Source organism: Protopterus annectens, chromosome 1.part0, assembly GCF_019279795.1.
Source record: "Protopterus annectens isolate FY-2018-M chromosome 1.part0, PAN1.0, whole genome shotgun sequence".
In the NCBI taxonomy this organism is placed as follows: Eukaryota; Metazoa; Chordata; order Ceratodontiformes; family Protopteridae; genus Protopterus; species Protopterus annectens.
The window spans coordinates 148,679,193-148,696,901 of NC_056725.1; the positions used below are offsets into that span (position 1 = coordinate 148,679,193).

The 17,709-nt window shown below is 39.4% G+C and overlaps 1 protein-coding gene across 4 annotated transcripts in view; it reads right to left on the reverse strand.

The window, feature by feature from the left end:
- The window catches only part of PLEKHG1 (pleckstrin homology and RhoGEF domain containing G1), a 2,146,741-nt gene that overhangs the window by 91,462 nt on the left and 2,037,570 nt on the right, over positions 1-17,709 (reverse strand). For all 4 annotated transcript variants that reach the window (XM_044090606.1, XM_044090581.1, XM_044090674.1 and 1 more), the window contains one exon: positions 5,870-6,001. In XM_044090606.1, coding sequence (XP_043946541.1) covers positions 5,870-6,001 — 132 coding nt within the window. The remainder of the gene's footprint in view (positions 1-5,869; positions 6,002-17,709) is intronic.

Here is a 17,709-nt window from a genome sequence, read left to right on the forward strand (position 1 = left end):
CTTATTATGGGAATAAGTGTCTTGGTATACAGTAAACTCTCAGTTAATCATAACTTAAGCAACCGGCAACAAAATATCAAAGAAATACAGTACAGTTTTCATGTGCTGCACTTTCTGTTTTCCCCCGCAGAAACATACCTTACATTTTTAGAGTTTTAAAAAGGAAGCTAGGAATAAATTCCCTCTCTCCTCAACCTGAGAACAAGTCAAACCAAACAAATAGTATAGGGCACAGTATTAATCAGGCCTGTTTTTAATAGTAACTGTCATGCAACCAGAAACTACAGTTATCCAGCATCCACCAATCCCCATGGGTGCTGATTAACTGAGAGTTTACTGTATTGGCAGGCTAGAAGGGCATTAATGCCTGTGCCTGAAATATCTGCATGCATGAATGTATATATGACCATAACACAAGACAAGTAACAAATGCAGAAAACAGGCAAATGGACAATGTTGTGAATTTCTCACAGCAATAGGACAGCTATAAAATAAATCTAAATTGAAACCTGTAAAAAGCATTATTATGCAAGATTCTGGACACCATTATCAACATCAATCATCAACACCTTTTTACCATTTTCTGCATGGGGTTGGGTGCCATGTCAGCTATAACCATCTCTCTCTGCTCAGTGCTTTTCTCATACCTTCTTTGACAATTATGCCTGATTGTCACAGTTGTCTATCACACAATCCATCCACCTCTTTGCTCGATGCCCTCAGTTCCTTTTGCCTTCTTGTCTGCCCCAAATTTTCTTCACCGTATTCTCTTCTGCGTTTTTGCGTGTGTGCCCAAAACACTGTAATCTCTGACCTTTTCTGCAACTGGGCTAGTCTGGCTTCTGCTCTGATGTCCTCATTTCTTCATCTGCCCACAGTGTGCATCCTACCACCAGTCTCAGGCACCTCATCTCCATCACCTGTAGCTTCCTCAACTGCTCTACCTTTACTGCGCAGGTTTCTGTCCCATACAGTAGTACTGGTCACACCACTGTTTTGTACACCTTACTGTTCAGCTTCTTTGGGATTGTTGTACACTACCCCTGCCACTCTGTGCCAGTTGGCTGCAGCCCCTCTGATTCTAGCCATGGCCTTCTCATTCAGGCTTCCCTTCTCCTCAACCACTCCTCCCAGATATTAAGACGGTTAATCTGTTCCTCTATTTTCCCTTCTATCTCAATAATCAGCTTCTTTTGATATCCCCCATTTGTTGCCATTACTGTCTTATCTGTACTAAGTTTTATCCCATGTACCTTCAGTCTTGTGTTCCATTCCCTTTGTTGAAGTTCTTGCTCACAGTCTGCCTGTAATGCCATATTGTCTGCATACAGCAATGCTCTGTTCCCCTCCACCTGTTTGCTGATTTAGTCCATCACCAGTATGAACATCAGTGGGCTCAGAGATGAACCCTATTGCACCCCTACACCCACAGGGAAACCCTCATAGTTTGAACTTTTGGCATTGGGTCCTTGTACATAGCCAATACTAATTCTACCAATGTTCCCAGGCCTTTAAACCACCACAGAATTGCGCATGTCAGGTTTCTTGGGATCCTGTCATATGCCTTCTCCAAGTCTAGGAATGCCCAGTTGGCCTCTTTCATTATCTTTAGTTTGAGTCAGTTGTGCTACATCCTGATCTGAATCCAAACTGCTCATCTTCCATCTTACGTTCTACTACTCTGTGTATTCATTTGTCAATCACACTCCACAGAACTTTCATGCAGTGTGATAGAGTGTGATACCTCTATACTGTCCACAGCTGTGAATATCCCCTGTGTTCTTGAACACTGACACTAGTATGCTTATTCTCAAGTCATCAGGGGCATGCCTTTCTTTCCATTCTACTGAGTACCCTCAGGAGCCATTTCTCCCCTATCTCACCCAGCATCTATCATATCTGCTGTAACCTCACCTGATCCTGCTGCTTTCCCCCGACTCATTTTTCTTAGTGCTGTTCTTACTTCTTCTAGGTTAGGCTCCTCTTCTTCTTTCATCATAGGCTGTTTCTGGGGCAGTACAGCTTCTGTGGGGTTTTCTTCATTCAGTAGCTGCTGGAAGTACTCCATCTGCTTTTGATGTCCTGTGGACTGGTGAGCAGGTTATTGCTGGCATCCCTTATGAAGCATATCTATCTTCTCTATCTTTCTGGCTTTGCCATGCAACCTGATAGAAGATGTGCCATCTACTGAGTCACTTTCCAGAAGCTGGTAGAGTGTTTTTTGATATCTTGCTTTTTGCTAACTGCAACTCCTCTCTTAGCCTCTTTGTTAGCTAACCAGTACTCCTTCCTGGCGTGGTCCATCTTTTCAATCTCCCAGTTTTCTCTGCACCTGTCCTTTTGTTTTCATGACTTCCTGGACTTCTTCATTCCACCAACTTTCCTTATGTACCTTATTTCCATACCTGCCTTTAATGCATACCTGTTCTGTAGCCCTCACACATGCTGTTGTCAGCACTGCTATTCTTCAACTCCACCTATTTCCTCTTCTTCTTGAGTTATTTGAGCCCTGAGTGATTCCTTGAACTGTTGTGCTTTCTCTCCAGTCAGCTTACTAGTCATCAGCCTGGTCTCTGTTAACCTCAGAGCCTTCTCTGACCACTGCTTGCAACTGACTGTGTCAATCAGGGGGTTATGCCGTGGGCCGACTGTTTCACTGGGGATGACTTTGCAATCGCTGATTCTACCCCAGTGTCCTTTCCTTAGTAGGAGGAAGTCTACCAGAGTTGCATGTTAGATACTCTTGTATGATACACAGTAAGATACATGTGTATTTGTGATAACTCTGCAGGCAGTGTAAACAGAAAGAACCTGATTGTGGTGCATTAACAGGTAGTTGATAGATGTGTGGTCCAAAGGAACAGAACAGACTGAAGTGAGGGAGAGATGCTTGAACATATTCAGAAATTAAGGTGGGTGCAACCAATCTTAGGGTGCATACTGCTTGGATATTTAGAGTGAGTCAATTAATAAAATGAGTTTACTGAGAGACTTACAGGAATTAAAAGTATATAGTCGGTACTCCTTTAGAGAGATACAAAAGTAAAAGAAAGGTTGTTGGTACTGTAGGTGATATTTATAGACATGAGCAGACAAGGCAGTCAGGCTCTGAGTGACAAGGGATACATTTGCATACCAAAGTATAATTTAAATTAGTAATACAGCACTAGGTGCAGTGATGGCTCACAAATAAACTGGAAAACCAGTTCCCTACCAAATTCTTTAATGCCTTATATCCCAATCTCAGACATCCTAACTAATCAAACAAAACTTCCAGCTTATGGATTTGTGCCCAGGAAAAATGGATTGGAATTTATTAAAATATGCAACAGTTAGTGGGAGTACTTGAAAGAATATAGTGTGTACAGTCAATAGACTTGCTATAAGAATCCAACAGAATTGGTAACCCCTGTAAAACAATTCTTAATTTGAAATACATGAGACCCCTGCATAAAGTCATTACCACTAATCAGTTCACAGTATAGAATACAGCAGCATACATAATTGGAAAATAAACATTTCTGCAGAGAGTTCTTAACACTCATAAAGTTCAAGAGAAGTTTTTCAATAAGTCTTGCAGGGAAGGATATTTTTAGTGCTTTTTGTTTGAATATATTTGAAGGGATATATTAGGCTTACTTGAAACACTGCTATTAATTCTCAATATGTGACAATTCTTCTGTACTTCGGTTATAAGCTGGTGTAGTGTAGCTGTCTTAAGCTGTAGTGTAGTGTAGCTGTGATATATAGATTTGTATATACATTTATATATTTATTTATACTTATTTATTTTTCTATAACAAGATTGTGGTTGTGAAAGGGCTCTTGTTGCCCAGTGCACACTTTTATTAAAAGAAAGCACAAAAATAAAGGCACTATATGGTCATGCTGAGAACAAAACTACCCTCACAGTATACAAATTTGTATTCTAATTTTGATGGCAGACAGTTTTATAATTATGTGTTTGCCATGCAGCTACAAAGCACCCTGATGTGTATTAAAACATGCTAAATAAATAGAGATGATTACTAGCTGCTGAACACTACAACCTCAGTTGGTAGGTTGTTTGGGAACATCTGTGTATTGTGATACAATAAATTCAACTTTCTGCACACTGCTACCTTCACACAAAGAACATAATCTGGCAGACTAAGGGCAAATGGTTGTACACACTGCACAGAAGGGGGTAGGAGGTAGATATGTGATGTCCTACATGACTCTGTACATAACTGTGATGATGCAATGGAGCGAGGGTATACCAGTGCTTATTGTGTGACTGTGTACTGCATCAGTGTGTGTGTGTTGTGTGTGTGTGTGTGTGTGTGTGTGTGTTATTTATAGCTATGATTCTGATGTGAAATCACTCAGTCCCCATCTAGGAAAGAAGCCACAAGTAGCACACCTGAAATTTCTACAAATCCAGTGAGCAATGGCAATAAAATACTTTAAGTCACAAAAACTAGATCAGGAAGTTTAATGTACCACCCAGTGAAAACTCTGGCTTGGCTGGATTTTTCTTGCAGTTTTTACTGAGTGGTTTATGTGACCTTTCTACCATTTGGTTTAAAAACTAGATCTACTGATTTCTTAATTTCAAAAAAAAAAAAAAAAAGTACACTAATTTCATTTTCTTCTACTACAGCATAGTGACTTGGATCTTGAATGTTCATGATGTCATTCTGTCTCTTAATAGTGGATGTAACAAGTAAAACTATATAAGATAACAGAATGAGGCGGATTTTTGGTCTGACATTCATAAAAATTGCTGATGATTTTAGCAGTAAGAATGGAAGGGACACTGAAATAACAGCCCCTGAAATATGGCTATAAAGGATTCTGGAAGCCATCAGTCATTTAAGACACAAAGACAAACTGCATATATTGTTTGAAATACATTACCTGACCAATCAAACTGCCATAAAATACTCCAGATGGCTAAAAGTACCTGATTCTGATTTGAGAAGCATCTTAACTTCAGAAGAATATAAATAATTCAGTTCAGACTGGAAACGTTAACGTCAATGTTTACTAACAACCTGGTACCCTAAGTCAAATAAGCTGTGATGTAGTTGGTTGGGATTTGACATTAGAAATAGGAACCACAGCAGACACCAATCATACTCCACTGTAAGATGTCTTACATAATAGGATTCAGACTGCATATGTCAGGATATCATATGCATGTGGTATACAAGCATGGTTATCAGTGCTAATTACACACAGCTGAGCATTCAAACCCAGCAGTGTTGCGACAATACATAGACTTAAAATGATGGACTCATACAAAGACCTGTTTATCAGCAAACATGAAATATTCTTTGTGTAATAAGTCGCCATCCTTACATGTACCACAAGGACAGTTTTGTTTCATAACTCATGTTTATCTTAACAATCACTGTATTTCCAATGCTGAGACAATGAACTAAATCCTCTAACATGCTGCTACTAACATTTAAGAATTGTACTGCTACTGTTCAACCTGCTTTCTTTTTGTAAATCATAACATCTCTGGCACCCGAGCCAAGCCTGAAAATGGCCCCTCTAGATTAGTGTTAGACTCCAGTTAACAACAAATTAATTAATTGAGTAAATGAATAAATATATAAATAAAATATAAGCAGTGCTTGGACAGACAGTTTGTGTCAAATGTGTTTTCTAAAGTGCAATAAGATGTTTTATGGGCTGTAGCCTCTAAAGAAAATGCTATACGTTAAGGAATTATATCATCCTGGAAATACATTTTCAATACCACTCACCTTGTATGTAATACTTAGCAATGACTAGTAAACGTACTACAATATAAACTGTCCATTACATGACAGCAACAAGTAAGCAGAAGATACTACTCTCTGCACGATGTTTACCTTACCTGCAGGCGAATGGCATGCTCATGTTTTCGCTTCATGTCATTTATATGCCATGCGACACGCTGCATTGTATCAATAGCATCCAAAACCACCTCATAGCCATCTGTCTCCTTGTCCAGGTGATTCGAGATTTCCTAGTTTAGACAAAGACATTGTTAACAACTTTTTTGGAAGACACTGCACATGGCAACTTTGTTTAAGGTGATGGGACTGTCATTAACTCTACTGACTTAGGTAAGAAAGAAGACATGCTAGATTTAGCTGAAAATAACTCTACATCAGCAGAATTTTTTCAAAACGTTGAATAATTAGCATCAAATATCCTGCTCTGAATTAAGCAAACATTAATGATACCTCTAACTTCTTTGAGCAAAACCTTTCTGTTGCTGTAAGAAAGGACTGCCTACGTGCTTTCAGAAGGACGTGGAATAAAGTCCCAGTGGATGCATTTATCTTTTTGATTCAATTCTTTTTCTCTCAGTCATTATGATCTCCCCATTATCACCAGCAGGTCATCAGCTTTCTCTATTCACCCCACACTTATAGCAAAAAGGGCATTTATGAACTAACTTGGATTTTTTTTAAACCTCATTACATTAACTGATCATGAATATTCTTGTGGAAAACATGCAGACAGTCTCTACAAGAACTACTACAGCTTTTCTGCAGCCTTGCCCATAGGTGACAACCAGAATTGCAAGGGAATGCCTTGCATCCACAGCCACAAGTCAACAGACTGCACATTTTTTGTTTGTACATATTCCAAAGTAAACCAGCAGTATCTCACCAGATTACTCCTACTCAGAATGGTCCCAAGTGGGACTAATTAACTGGCAGGGCAGCACAACAGCTGAGACTGCGATTTGTTAAACTTCTAAATATACTCCAATATATAGCTCTATCCATCGGTACTTATACTAGGTGGGACTCCATACAAATCAGCTAACCAAACAAATGCTTTTGGAGTGCCCCTGAATCAGGCCCTTATGCCTAGCACACCTTAACCAGTTAACAACAGTTTTAAATATAACATTATTTTTCACTGTTTTCCTGTAGATTGTTCTTCTTTGCTCCTCAGATAACTTTCCTTGTGGAACAGAATTGACAAAATCAAGATCCCCCCCCCCATTACTAGAGCAAATGCACTTTTTTCAAAACTTTCCAGACAAAAGACATTAATAAACTCTGGAGACAGTGTAATGTGTGTCAGCCTTGTGTTTCCAGCATTCACAGAGTATGAGCAACAATCTGGCAATATTCCCTTATGCTTAATGAAGTCTTGGTTTAGATTCTTAACATACTTCTTATGATTTTAATGCACTTTATTGATGTATTCTGGCAGCATCACTTCTGGTTTTAATTTAAATGTCTTACTACCAGACATTCCACACTATTTTTGTACTGAGGTCTTCTAACAGGAAACATGTCCTTAATTCATATTCTGTACCTGAGGTGCAATACAGAGCACATCATGGACCTGTGAAGCAAGCATGCACATACTTCTTTTAGGAGGTTGGGTGTATAAAAAGGAATAATGGATGAAATTAGTATTACACTCACTGCTTTATCAGATTATGTATTTTGTTATATTGAAGTTAGACTGTAAACTAGCTTAAGCACTAAACCCAGGGGTTGGAAATCACCTTGGTTTTTAATGGGAAAGCAGAGAACAATTGGGCAGTGCAGAGATATATACAGAAAGCATTACAGAAATCATCTATAGTAAAGTTTGCGCATTTTAGCTAAATTTTGATGTACTGTGAATGTGATGGGGGTACTACCAACACCAAAGAAAAAGGGAAGACAACACATGAGGAAAACTGAGGAAGAAAACACAGAAGCTGAAAAATGCAAACATTTTGGCTGGGATTCATAGACAAATACCTCATACTAGACAGCTAATTAACACCTACAGTGGCTATGCACAGGGTGTTGGTGGTGGTGAGGCAATTCAAATACGTGTTGCCTCAGCTATGAACAGCCCCATAAGCCAAACTCCACAAATATTAGTACTGAGCAGCACTCACCTACGAGTCCCTACTTTAGAAATAAGCAGATGTAAATACATTATTCTGCTTAGCTTTTCATGTGGCAATTACAGAGTGCTCATTCATTTACTGTTATTCCTGGTATTGGACTGATCCAAGGAGGACACATGTAAGGGAGTCATGAAAAGGACAACAGGAAGTGACTGCTAGAATTTTAAAGTTATTAGCATTAAGACATCATTAAAGTGTGCAAAAAGAAAATGTATGTAGTAATAGCCAAAGTTGCTAGGCTGGGAGTAACATCAGGTCACTGAATACAAGTCTGCTTCACTGACAAGACAAAACTTACAAAACAGGAACAGATGCAAACAGGCAGATGTGAGACAATGAAAATGCCTGAGACAGAATCCTCCCCTGTAGAGTTTTATTAATCAGTTAATTAAATGATTACATAAAATAAAGGACCCTGATGGCACTGTAGTAATGTAGTAGTTTGAAAATGTGGAAATGATCCACAGCCATATCTGTTGCATAAGTTCATTTCAATATTAACTATTATCTTTAAGATGTTAACAAGACTCACAATGAGCTGAAAGCTGCAAAGAAATGGAAGCACTGAGCCAAAAGCATTCATTATGGATTGGAGGGCACATTACCTAGTTCAAAGGTTAAAGGATACTGAATAGCCTACAAATAACACAAAGTTAAGATGAAAAAGTACTCAAAGCAGGGCGATTCCCTTCCTATTTGCTAACTTATAGGAATGCTTGTTTATCAAAACATTTATTAGACTTGTAATTGTAATCCATGGGAAGCCATATGCACACATGGATGAAATGGGGTCAACTTCCCATTGGGTTACAGGGTACCTCCATAAAAGCCTCCTTTGTCTCCACTGGCATTTGCACCCTACTTGAGCTATTACCAGAGGTACAGCAAATAAAGTTAATATTAACAAGGGTAAGATTTTAAAAAAGTAATGTAACTTAAGTCATTATACTGATTATGTTACTATTCTTCTGGGAAATCAACAGATAGAGGAGCTTTTAGGATACAATTTTAATATTGCTAAATCAAAGCTTCAAAAGCGCATGAGAAACTTTCTAACACAATATGCAATGAAATGGAGGATACCAAGCAAGAAATATGTGTCAACAATATTAAGGTCATAGGCAGTCTTTTGAAAGATGATCATTTCCCTAATTCATCAGATAATCAGGGACTACAGAAAACAGAACCCCTCTGCTTCTCATGGTAAACTATACACATTAAGAAGAATATATATGTAATATAAATTCTAGATATGCCATGTCTTGTAAAAGAAGTTAGAGGCAGTTCAAGACTAGACCAAGGAAAATAATTCAATATCTGACAAAAACAGAAAGGTGAAGCCAGAGTACCACATCTGTCAGGAATACAGACAGGGTGCTATTATAAAACAAATTTCATGCCAGAATGTTTTTTTCCCCACAAATCAGAATGCAAAGATCTATAATACAATTTCACGAGTGACATTCTTATTCAAAATAAGGTAAAGGTAAGAAGAGCATGTAGCAATCTGAATGTAGGATGTTTATGACCATGGTTAGTACAGTAATCCAGGTATACAAACCAGCAGTAAGGGACCGAGGCACCAAATTCACAGGGTCACCAGGAAATGATTTCCAGAGACTTGGAATACGAAATGAAAATTCAAATGCCACCTCAATACTAAAGGAATCTGAAGCATGCCAAACAACATACTGTGGCTTTCAGAGTATTCCAAATTATTTACACACATCAAAAACAAAAAAGGAGTACTTTAAAAATGTTGGTCTTTCCAAGCCAAAGATCTCATCACAGACCCAGACCTCAACTACTGAACAACCTTCATTAAAATCCTTTTTACTGCCTAAAAATAATATGTGCCTGTGAGTGGATGAGGTATAACCCAAACCTGGAACAGTTAATAATATAGTTATTAAGGAAGGGAATGGATGAAAGTGTCACCAAAACTCAACAGCAACTGTCAGCAGTAAAAACCAACATAATTCCACACAATCCTGAGTGACAGTAGAAAATAAGATGCATGCTTTTGGCATCCATTTTATAGTTTGAAAGAATAGGTTGAATAAAGTGACCTCACTTGTTCATCACATATTGACTACCAAGGTTTTTAGGCTTACCCAAGACACCGCCCCTTGAGTTAATGAGGGCATGTCACACATCTACTAGGAAGGTGGTTATAAATATACCCGATACTAGAGTGGTAGTTTTCTGAACACTGCAGTAAAGAATAACTCCCAAAATGGCATCTTAGTAAACACAAGCACTATTTTCTAAAGCAATGCAAGTCCATATTTAAAAATGTTTGTCACAGGCTTCCTTTCTTGTGAGTAACACCTTCTAGCTTGAGTGAGAGCTATACAGGGCAGGAAATTAGTTTACTATCTTTTCCTAACAAAATCGACAAGCAGATGAACTCTCCCTAAATATTTCTCTTCTGAAATATGTTATAAACTGTTTTAAATAGTACTCATAAAATAGTTTGTTACAACAAATTGGCTGCAATTTGCTCTTGATATCAAACTATTTTTAAAGAAAGGTGCATTAAAGCTAGACCAGCAATCTGGGTTTCTATTAATTAATACTAAGTTATAGTGCTTTATGTTATTAATCAGTGATGTTATTAGATCTATCAAATGCCATGCCAAATATTAAATGTCACGAACATTATAAAAGATGAAAGGTCAAGAGAGTGCACATCTTTGCTGCTTCAAAGCACAGAACTGCTGGGGTTATTACATAATTAAAGACAGTAAATGCACCCATGAATAAGGCCCTGTTTAACTTCTGATATTCATGGCATACCTGCCATTCAAACGATCTTAATAGACCTCCAGCCAGGACAAAACTTAGCAGCCTTCTGATTATTTGCAGGCAGTAAAATATGTCACACCAGCATGGCGGCATTTGGTTCATTAAAAGTCACACCAAATTGTGGGTTAATGTTTTTTAATCATGTAAACCATATTCATACCTTTCATTTTTTAAGAATAAAACATGCAGTTTGTTAATTACATGTCTGAATACAATACAGACCTCTCAAATGTCCCTATATTAGAGATACATTCCTTCAGATGTGATTTACCAAACACATTTGTACCTATTTTTTCACATATGTTCCTATTTTCAGACTTGATTTATCCCTTCACAATTTTCTGCCCCCTTGTCACACATGATTTTTGAAGCTGTCTAGTGCACAGGAAACTGCACTACATGACCAACATACTGGTGGCAACAATAACTTAAAGTAAACACAAATCTTACATCTCACTTTTTCATAAGTAAAAATAAATGACCTTGTGTGGCAGAATTTTGCAATACACTTCATTAAAGTCTACAGATTTTATTTACACAGTCTCCTTGATAATGTGCTTATATTTTTTCATATTTTTAACGTGTTTCTGAGTAGAATCCCACAGGAAGAGTTATGTGCTGTTTGGTATGGTATTCATATTATGCTAATTATATGTTCAGATTTTTGGCCGTATGCACATACTTTTCAAGGGCATTTGTACCTATTTTCAATGTCTGCAGGTTGAAAGGCATAATACCCAGTGCCTGTTGGTTTTGTTTATTTAACAAAAATAAATTTACTATAAAAGGTCAATGTGCAGGTTTCACAGGAAAACAAAACAGTGTTTGCCATAAGTGATTATATATATATATATATATATATATATATATATATATATATATATATATATATATAGGAACATGTACATTCTGGCATAATAACCAAAAACATATACATATCTTCTGACAAAGGGACACACACAGGGCTTACCTTTGAACCAAATGAAGTAAAGCTCATTATACAGAGAATGCTGGAAGCATGCTATCATATGAATTTTTTATAGAAATTTCTCATACCTTAAAATACAAGAGAGGGATAGCGATAAACTTGTTTTTTTCTACAAGCAAACATTTCTTTTTAGGCAACTTTATTAAGCTTAGTATATTTAAATAAATTGCAAAATTTAGTCAAACTAAAAAGTTTTAAAACTGTGACAAACACTGGTTAGAGAGAAAGGTGCCTACCCTCACAAAACAAGCAAGAAAGCAGTCAAACTCAGACTGCTTTTGCAAGTTGACAAAAAAATGTAAAGAGTGCAGTGAGCAAGACTGGGTTATGTGTATTACATGACACAAACCACAGATTAATGAACAGATATATTTTATGGGGTTAACTTCACATTCTCAAAATATTGAAATGTCGAATTTCAGTATCTCGAGACTAAATATCGAAAGTCCAGTCGTGCGAAAGTCCACATAACCGAATCTGGAAATGTGGAATCAGCAGTTGTGGTGGTGCGCTGTGTTAATGGATAGCTGGAGATTCATAGGTCAAGTAGGTGTGTACGGCCTGGGAGCCTTTATAAGCCTATCCCATAGGATTACCCTGGCATCATGCTACCCAACCTTAGTTCCTAGTGCCTCTGTCGAGTAGAGCTACTGAAGTGATCTCCGGGGTGAATTTTCTATTTCCCATCCACTCATCAAGATTTCTCTTGAAGAGGGCCAGTGAGGTGCTCTGCTTGACATGTATGGGAAGTCTATTCCATAGCATGGGCAGTCTCTGGGTTATGAACCTGTCCCTCCAGCATGTTCTGTTGATTGTGGTAATGAGGTTGAGGTCTCTGGAGCATGTGGTTCAGAGGGATTGGGATTTCTTTAGATGTAACATTTCTAACAGAGCTGTGTCATACATGGCTTTGTAAGTCAAGCAGAGATTGCCTCTAAGTAGGCGATATGAGACAGAGAATAGTTTTTTAAATCTGTCCACATAGGACAAGTGTTTAAGGTCTAGGATCCTGTTTGTGAGGTACTTTTGCGGCCTCTCCAGTTGTTGCAGGTGTCTAGTGAGGTACATGTCAAATGGGGCATTGTCCTCGATGATTGGTCTAATGAGGGAGGAGTAGAGGGAGACAATGAACTCTTTCTTCCTGGATGCAAAACCCTTTGTAATGAGATGTGCCACATAGAAGGACTTTCTGACCACAGTGGCAACGTGGTGGTCAAAAGAGAGGTTGCTGTCAATCTGTGTTCCCAGATCTCTTATAATACCTTCTGTGGACTACCATCGATGTGGTAATTCAAGGGAACTGGGATTTTCCCAAATGGAATGAAGACACATTTTTTGGCATTGAGCTTAAGGCCATGGTTCTGACATCAGTCACTGGTTTTATTGAGGCCTTTCTGTAGGATGTCAACATCACTTGGGGAGTTAATAATAGCTCACTTGCACTCATCTGCAAACTTTGTCAGCCAGACTCCCTTCATGTTGGCCTGGACTTCAGAGAAGTAGATACCAAACAGGAGAGGACCCAGGACCGAACCCTGTGGGACTCCACTCGTGACTGGTCAGCAGTCTGACTTGGAGTCAGCTACTTTCACACTGTGGGTTCTGTGAGCCAGTTTACAACCCACCTAGTGATATAGGGGTTGATGCCTAGCTTAGTAAGTTTTTCTATGATTTCTGAGTGGGGAATGGTATCAAAGGCCTTGGCCAGATCAAGGTAGGCTGTATGAACCCACCTTACCTTCATCCACAGCTCTGGTGACTGACTCAAATAAGTCAACTGAGTTGAGCAAGCATGATCTACCCTTCACAAAACCAAACTGTGTAGGATCCAGAGTTTGGAAATTCCCTTTATCCTTGTTTATTAGGTCCATGATGATGTGTCCCATAGCTTTGCATATAAGACTCATTGGGCTAATGGGGCAATAGTTCCCAGGGTCTGTAGTCGCTCCTCCTTTGTGGAGAGGGACGACTGCGGCAGTGTGCCATTCGGTAGGGACAAAGCCTGAGGTGAGGTTGTGGTTGAACAGGGCACACAGGTGAGGTGCCAGTTCACTCTGTAGTTCATGTAGAACACAGCCAGTGATACTGTCACATCCCATAGAAGCTGTATTCTTGGCCTTGGACAGTGCTGTTTTAACCTGTGCAGCAATAATACTGGGTGCCTGGCAATCTACTGGTATTGTGATTGGTCCTTTGGGGGGGGGGGGATAAAGTTAGCACTGAATCTGTCTGCCAGTATATTTGCAATATCTGTTGGCTCGGTATAGGAGGTACCATTGTGCAGTAGCTCAGAGAAAATATGGGTATTGCCATGGAGATTCTTTACATAACTATAGAAGGCCTTGTGATTGTCTTTACTATCTGCTGCAATTCTGTTTTCATAGCTAGCTTTAGAGGATTTGTTAAGGGATCTCAACCTTTTGTTGTGGCTGATAAGGGTGTTTTTCCAGTCTTGGGACTTCACCTTATTCCGCATCAGTTTCCTACTTCTGTTGTAGAGTTTGTTTATGGCAGGGGATCACTAGATTGGCTTCCTTTTTTTTTTTTTGAGGAGAGCGTCTTAGTTCTACTGGTTATGGCGAGATCCACGCATTTGTGTACGTGTTCGTACACTGCATTGGTGTATGATTTGGAGATAATGCAACTATTCTCCATTTGCATGGGTGACATGAAGTTAGCCACCTCTGTTTTAGGAGCCCAAAGTTAGCTTTGGAGAAGTTTTTCACGGTGGTTACCTTTGTTTGGGGGGTGGGTGGGATATGGATTTCCAAGGTGATTAGCTTGTGATCGGATCTAACCAGGCAGGAGTTGACTATTGGTGTGGAGCAACGGTCATCCATATTAGTAATGACCAGGTCAAAGATGTTGCTACCTTTAGTGGGGGTAAGAACGAGCTGGTCCAGGGATTGGAATTAGTTTTCCCAGTTAATGGAGGGGTAGTTGAAGTCGCCCAGTATGAAAGTGTTAGGTTGGACCGAATATTCTCCACGGTGCTTAGGAATGTGGAGTGTGAATCTTGGGACATGGTTGGGGACCTATATCAGGCTCCGACCTGAATTGCTGTCTTACCCAATGTTAGCTGCACCAGAAGTATCTCAGGTGCATTATATGTTGGCTACCAGTCTTGAGGTGTGCGCATTCTTTATGAATATGGAAACACCACTGCCTTTGGAGCTTCAGTCCAAGTTCTGGGGCCGAAAGGTGAGGAATGATTTGTAGCCTGTTAGTGCAGGGGTGCTTTCTGCTGCCTTGAACAAGGTCTCTGTTACAGCACAAATGTCGATGTTCTCCATTTTAAGGAGTACTTCGAACGAGTGCATTTTGAGATTTAGGCTTCTAGCATTGAGCAGCATGACCCTCAAATTGCATTTGTTTGTAGCTGTTATGGTGGTAATTTGGTCTTTGGAATATCGCCTAAATAAGGCACTATAGGGGTGGCAAGAGCTTTGGCCAGTATCCAGAAGCCCAGGGGTGAAAGATGCAGGCCATCTCTGGCAAAGCATCGAGGTCTGTCAATCATGTCATCCCAGGGGATAATCATTGGATCCCCTTAGAATGACACCAGAAACTTAGCCAATTGTTGAAATCAATCATTTTCTGCTTGTACTGTGGTATCATTCTGGGTAATGGTAGGATGTTGCTCAGGACTAGGGTCATACCCGCCTGGGCTACATAATCTGAGAGCTCCTCCATGTCTCTTTTCATGTAGTCCAGGGAGGTACATCTCAGGTTATTCACACCCACATGTACAATGACAGAGTCATATGTGTACCTGTTGTTGAGGGGACCTGAGTGCATGCATTATGTGGCAGATCCTGGCGCTTGACAGGCAGCTGACTGCTACTTTCTCCTTATTCAGCCTAGTGAGTGGAACATCAGCGTGCTTCACTATCGAGTCACCTATGACTAGTGTGTTGGGCATGCTGTTCTGCCTCAGGGGCTTTGGTTGAGTGGCACAATGCTTAGGAGAGTTATGTGTCTCGTGATTAGTGTTGTGTTGTGGTGGTCAAGTGCGTTTCTGCCTTGGAGGTCTCTGCTGTTTGGGTAGATTTTTATTGAGATCCTCCGCGAAGGTGAGTGTGTGGTTTGTTTTTTTATGTGAAGGCAGTGCTGGTGTGTGTTCTTTAGAGCTATGTGTTCCATGTGGTGTGGTGCAAGTGTTGACCTTCTCCTCTTGACCAGCTATTCCGTTCTTGGCTGGAGAGTGTGTGACTCCCAATTTGGATATATAAGTACATCTCTCACAAGTCTGAGTGTTGGGGAGTAAGAGGAGAGGGTTGTCAGTGTAGATGAGGCAGTTGCTACATTGTGTCAGGATGCCCAAGTTCACCAGGTTAATATGGGAAAGCACAGGGAACTGACCTTAGACATGCCTGGAGGGTTGGGCATTAATAAGTACTGGAGCTGTCTCCTTGTAGAACATTTAGTGCTGGTAGCACTTTTGTGTACTACAATAATTGCTACAAGAAGCATGGTAAAGTGCTAAACTAACAAGCTAGTAAAAGTGCAAGAGAGGAGAGAACTAGCAGATCTAAGGGAAAAATTGAAGAGCAGAGGTAAGTGTTTATATTTTAGGGGTTTTGGGTAGGGATTTTAGTGTATGTTAGTGTGTTGGAAAGCTGTAGGTGTAGGTTACAGTACGTAGGTAAGAGTGTGAATGTGAAAGTGTTGAGAATGGTGGTGTTTGTACATATGTGATGTGTGTTTGTGCGAGGGGAATGTAGAGTGTGTAGTAGTGGGTTTAGTGTCTGTCTTTTTAGTGCGACCTCGGAGTTAGTATATATAAGAAGCGGGTATGCGGGGGGGGGTGCAGGGTGCTTGCCCCCCTGCTTATATGTAGGGCAGGTTCGTGTATTTGTGCTATTGTGTTTATGTGTGTTTTGTTTGTTTGTTGTAGTGCGAGGAGGAAGGTGTATGTATGTTTGTGTGGTGGAGGGTGTATTTAAAAGTCGCAACTTTGAATTTCGTGCTTTTGGGGTTTCGGTATTTTGATTTTTCGTCTTTATAGTCTAAAGATACTGAAATTCGAGATTATAAAGTGAATCCGTTTTATGGGATATACTTAAATGGAAAACACACTAAAATAGACAGAGTTATGATCAGGTCTCAGATTGTAACCATGTTATTATGTACTCAAAACATGAATGCCAAGAAATTCACATCGGGACCAAAGCTTGAGAGGTGAATCTTAGATTCCATGTCAAGAACACATAATAATGGGATATGATCAGCGAGACCCAATCATAACTCTCTGTAATACATGGAGTTTTATCTACTCCATGTACTACCCGTTAAGGGACCATTTTTAAACACTGCCCTAATTTAAATATTTTACTTACATGGACATAGGACTTATTACCCCAATTTAAATAAGTTACTTATGCAGACAAAGGAGGAGACATATTCAGGGACCGTTGAGAGTGAAAGAATGTCTCTTCCCTCAAACAAGATTGGTAAAATGCTTAGGGAGTGTGTAACATTTAAAAAAGCAGAATTAATCCTGGAAAACCACAAAAAAACAGACTGGGAGATGCAGGAAAACAGAGTGAAATCTACACGATGTTAGCGTAATAAAAACTTTTTAAAAACTTTTAATCCACGCTTTCGAAAGCGTGGATTAAAAGTTTTTATTACGCTAACATCGTGTGGATGTCACTCTGTTTTCCTGCATCTCCCAGTCTGGTTTTTTTTGGTTTAGTGTGTAACATTTACTGCACACCTTTGGTCTCACCCTGCAATAGCATGTAATGGGTTGATCTTTTTTCTGATTTTTTAGCATAATCATAGCGCTTTGTGCACTACAATGTAATCGTCTCAAGGTTTTTTTGCTGTAAATAGGGTTGGAGGGGATTGAACTTGCTCTTATTAAAGGGGGGTTAAGAAACAGCCATCTAACACTGAAGAAAAATGAAAACATGCGTTCTGTTTATCCATCTAAGTATCATGCAGACAAACATACAAGTTGCATTCATGACTGAATTTATTTAAAAATGGAAATAATGTACAC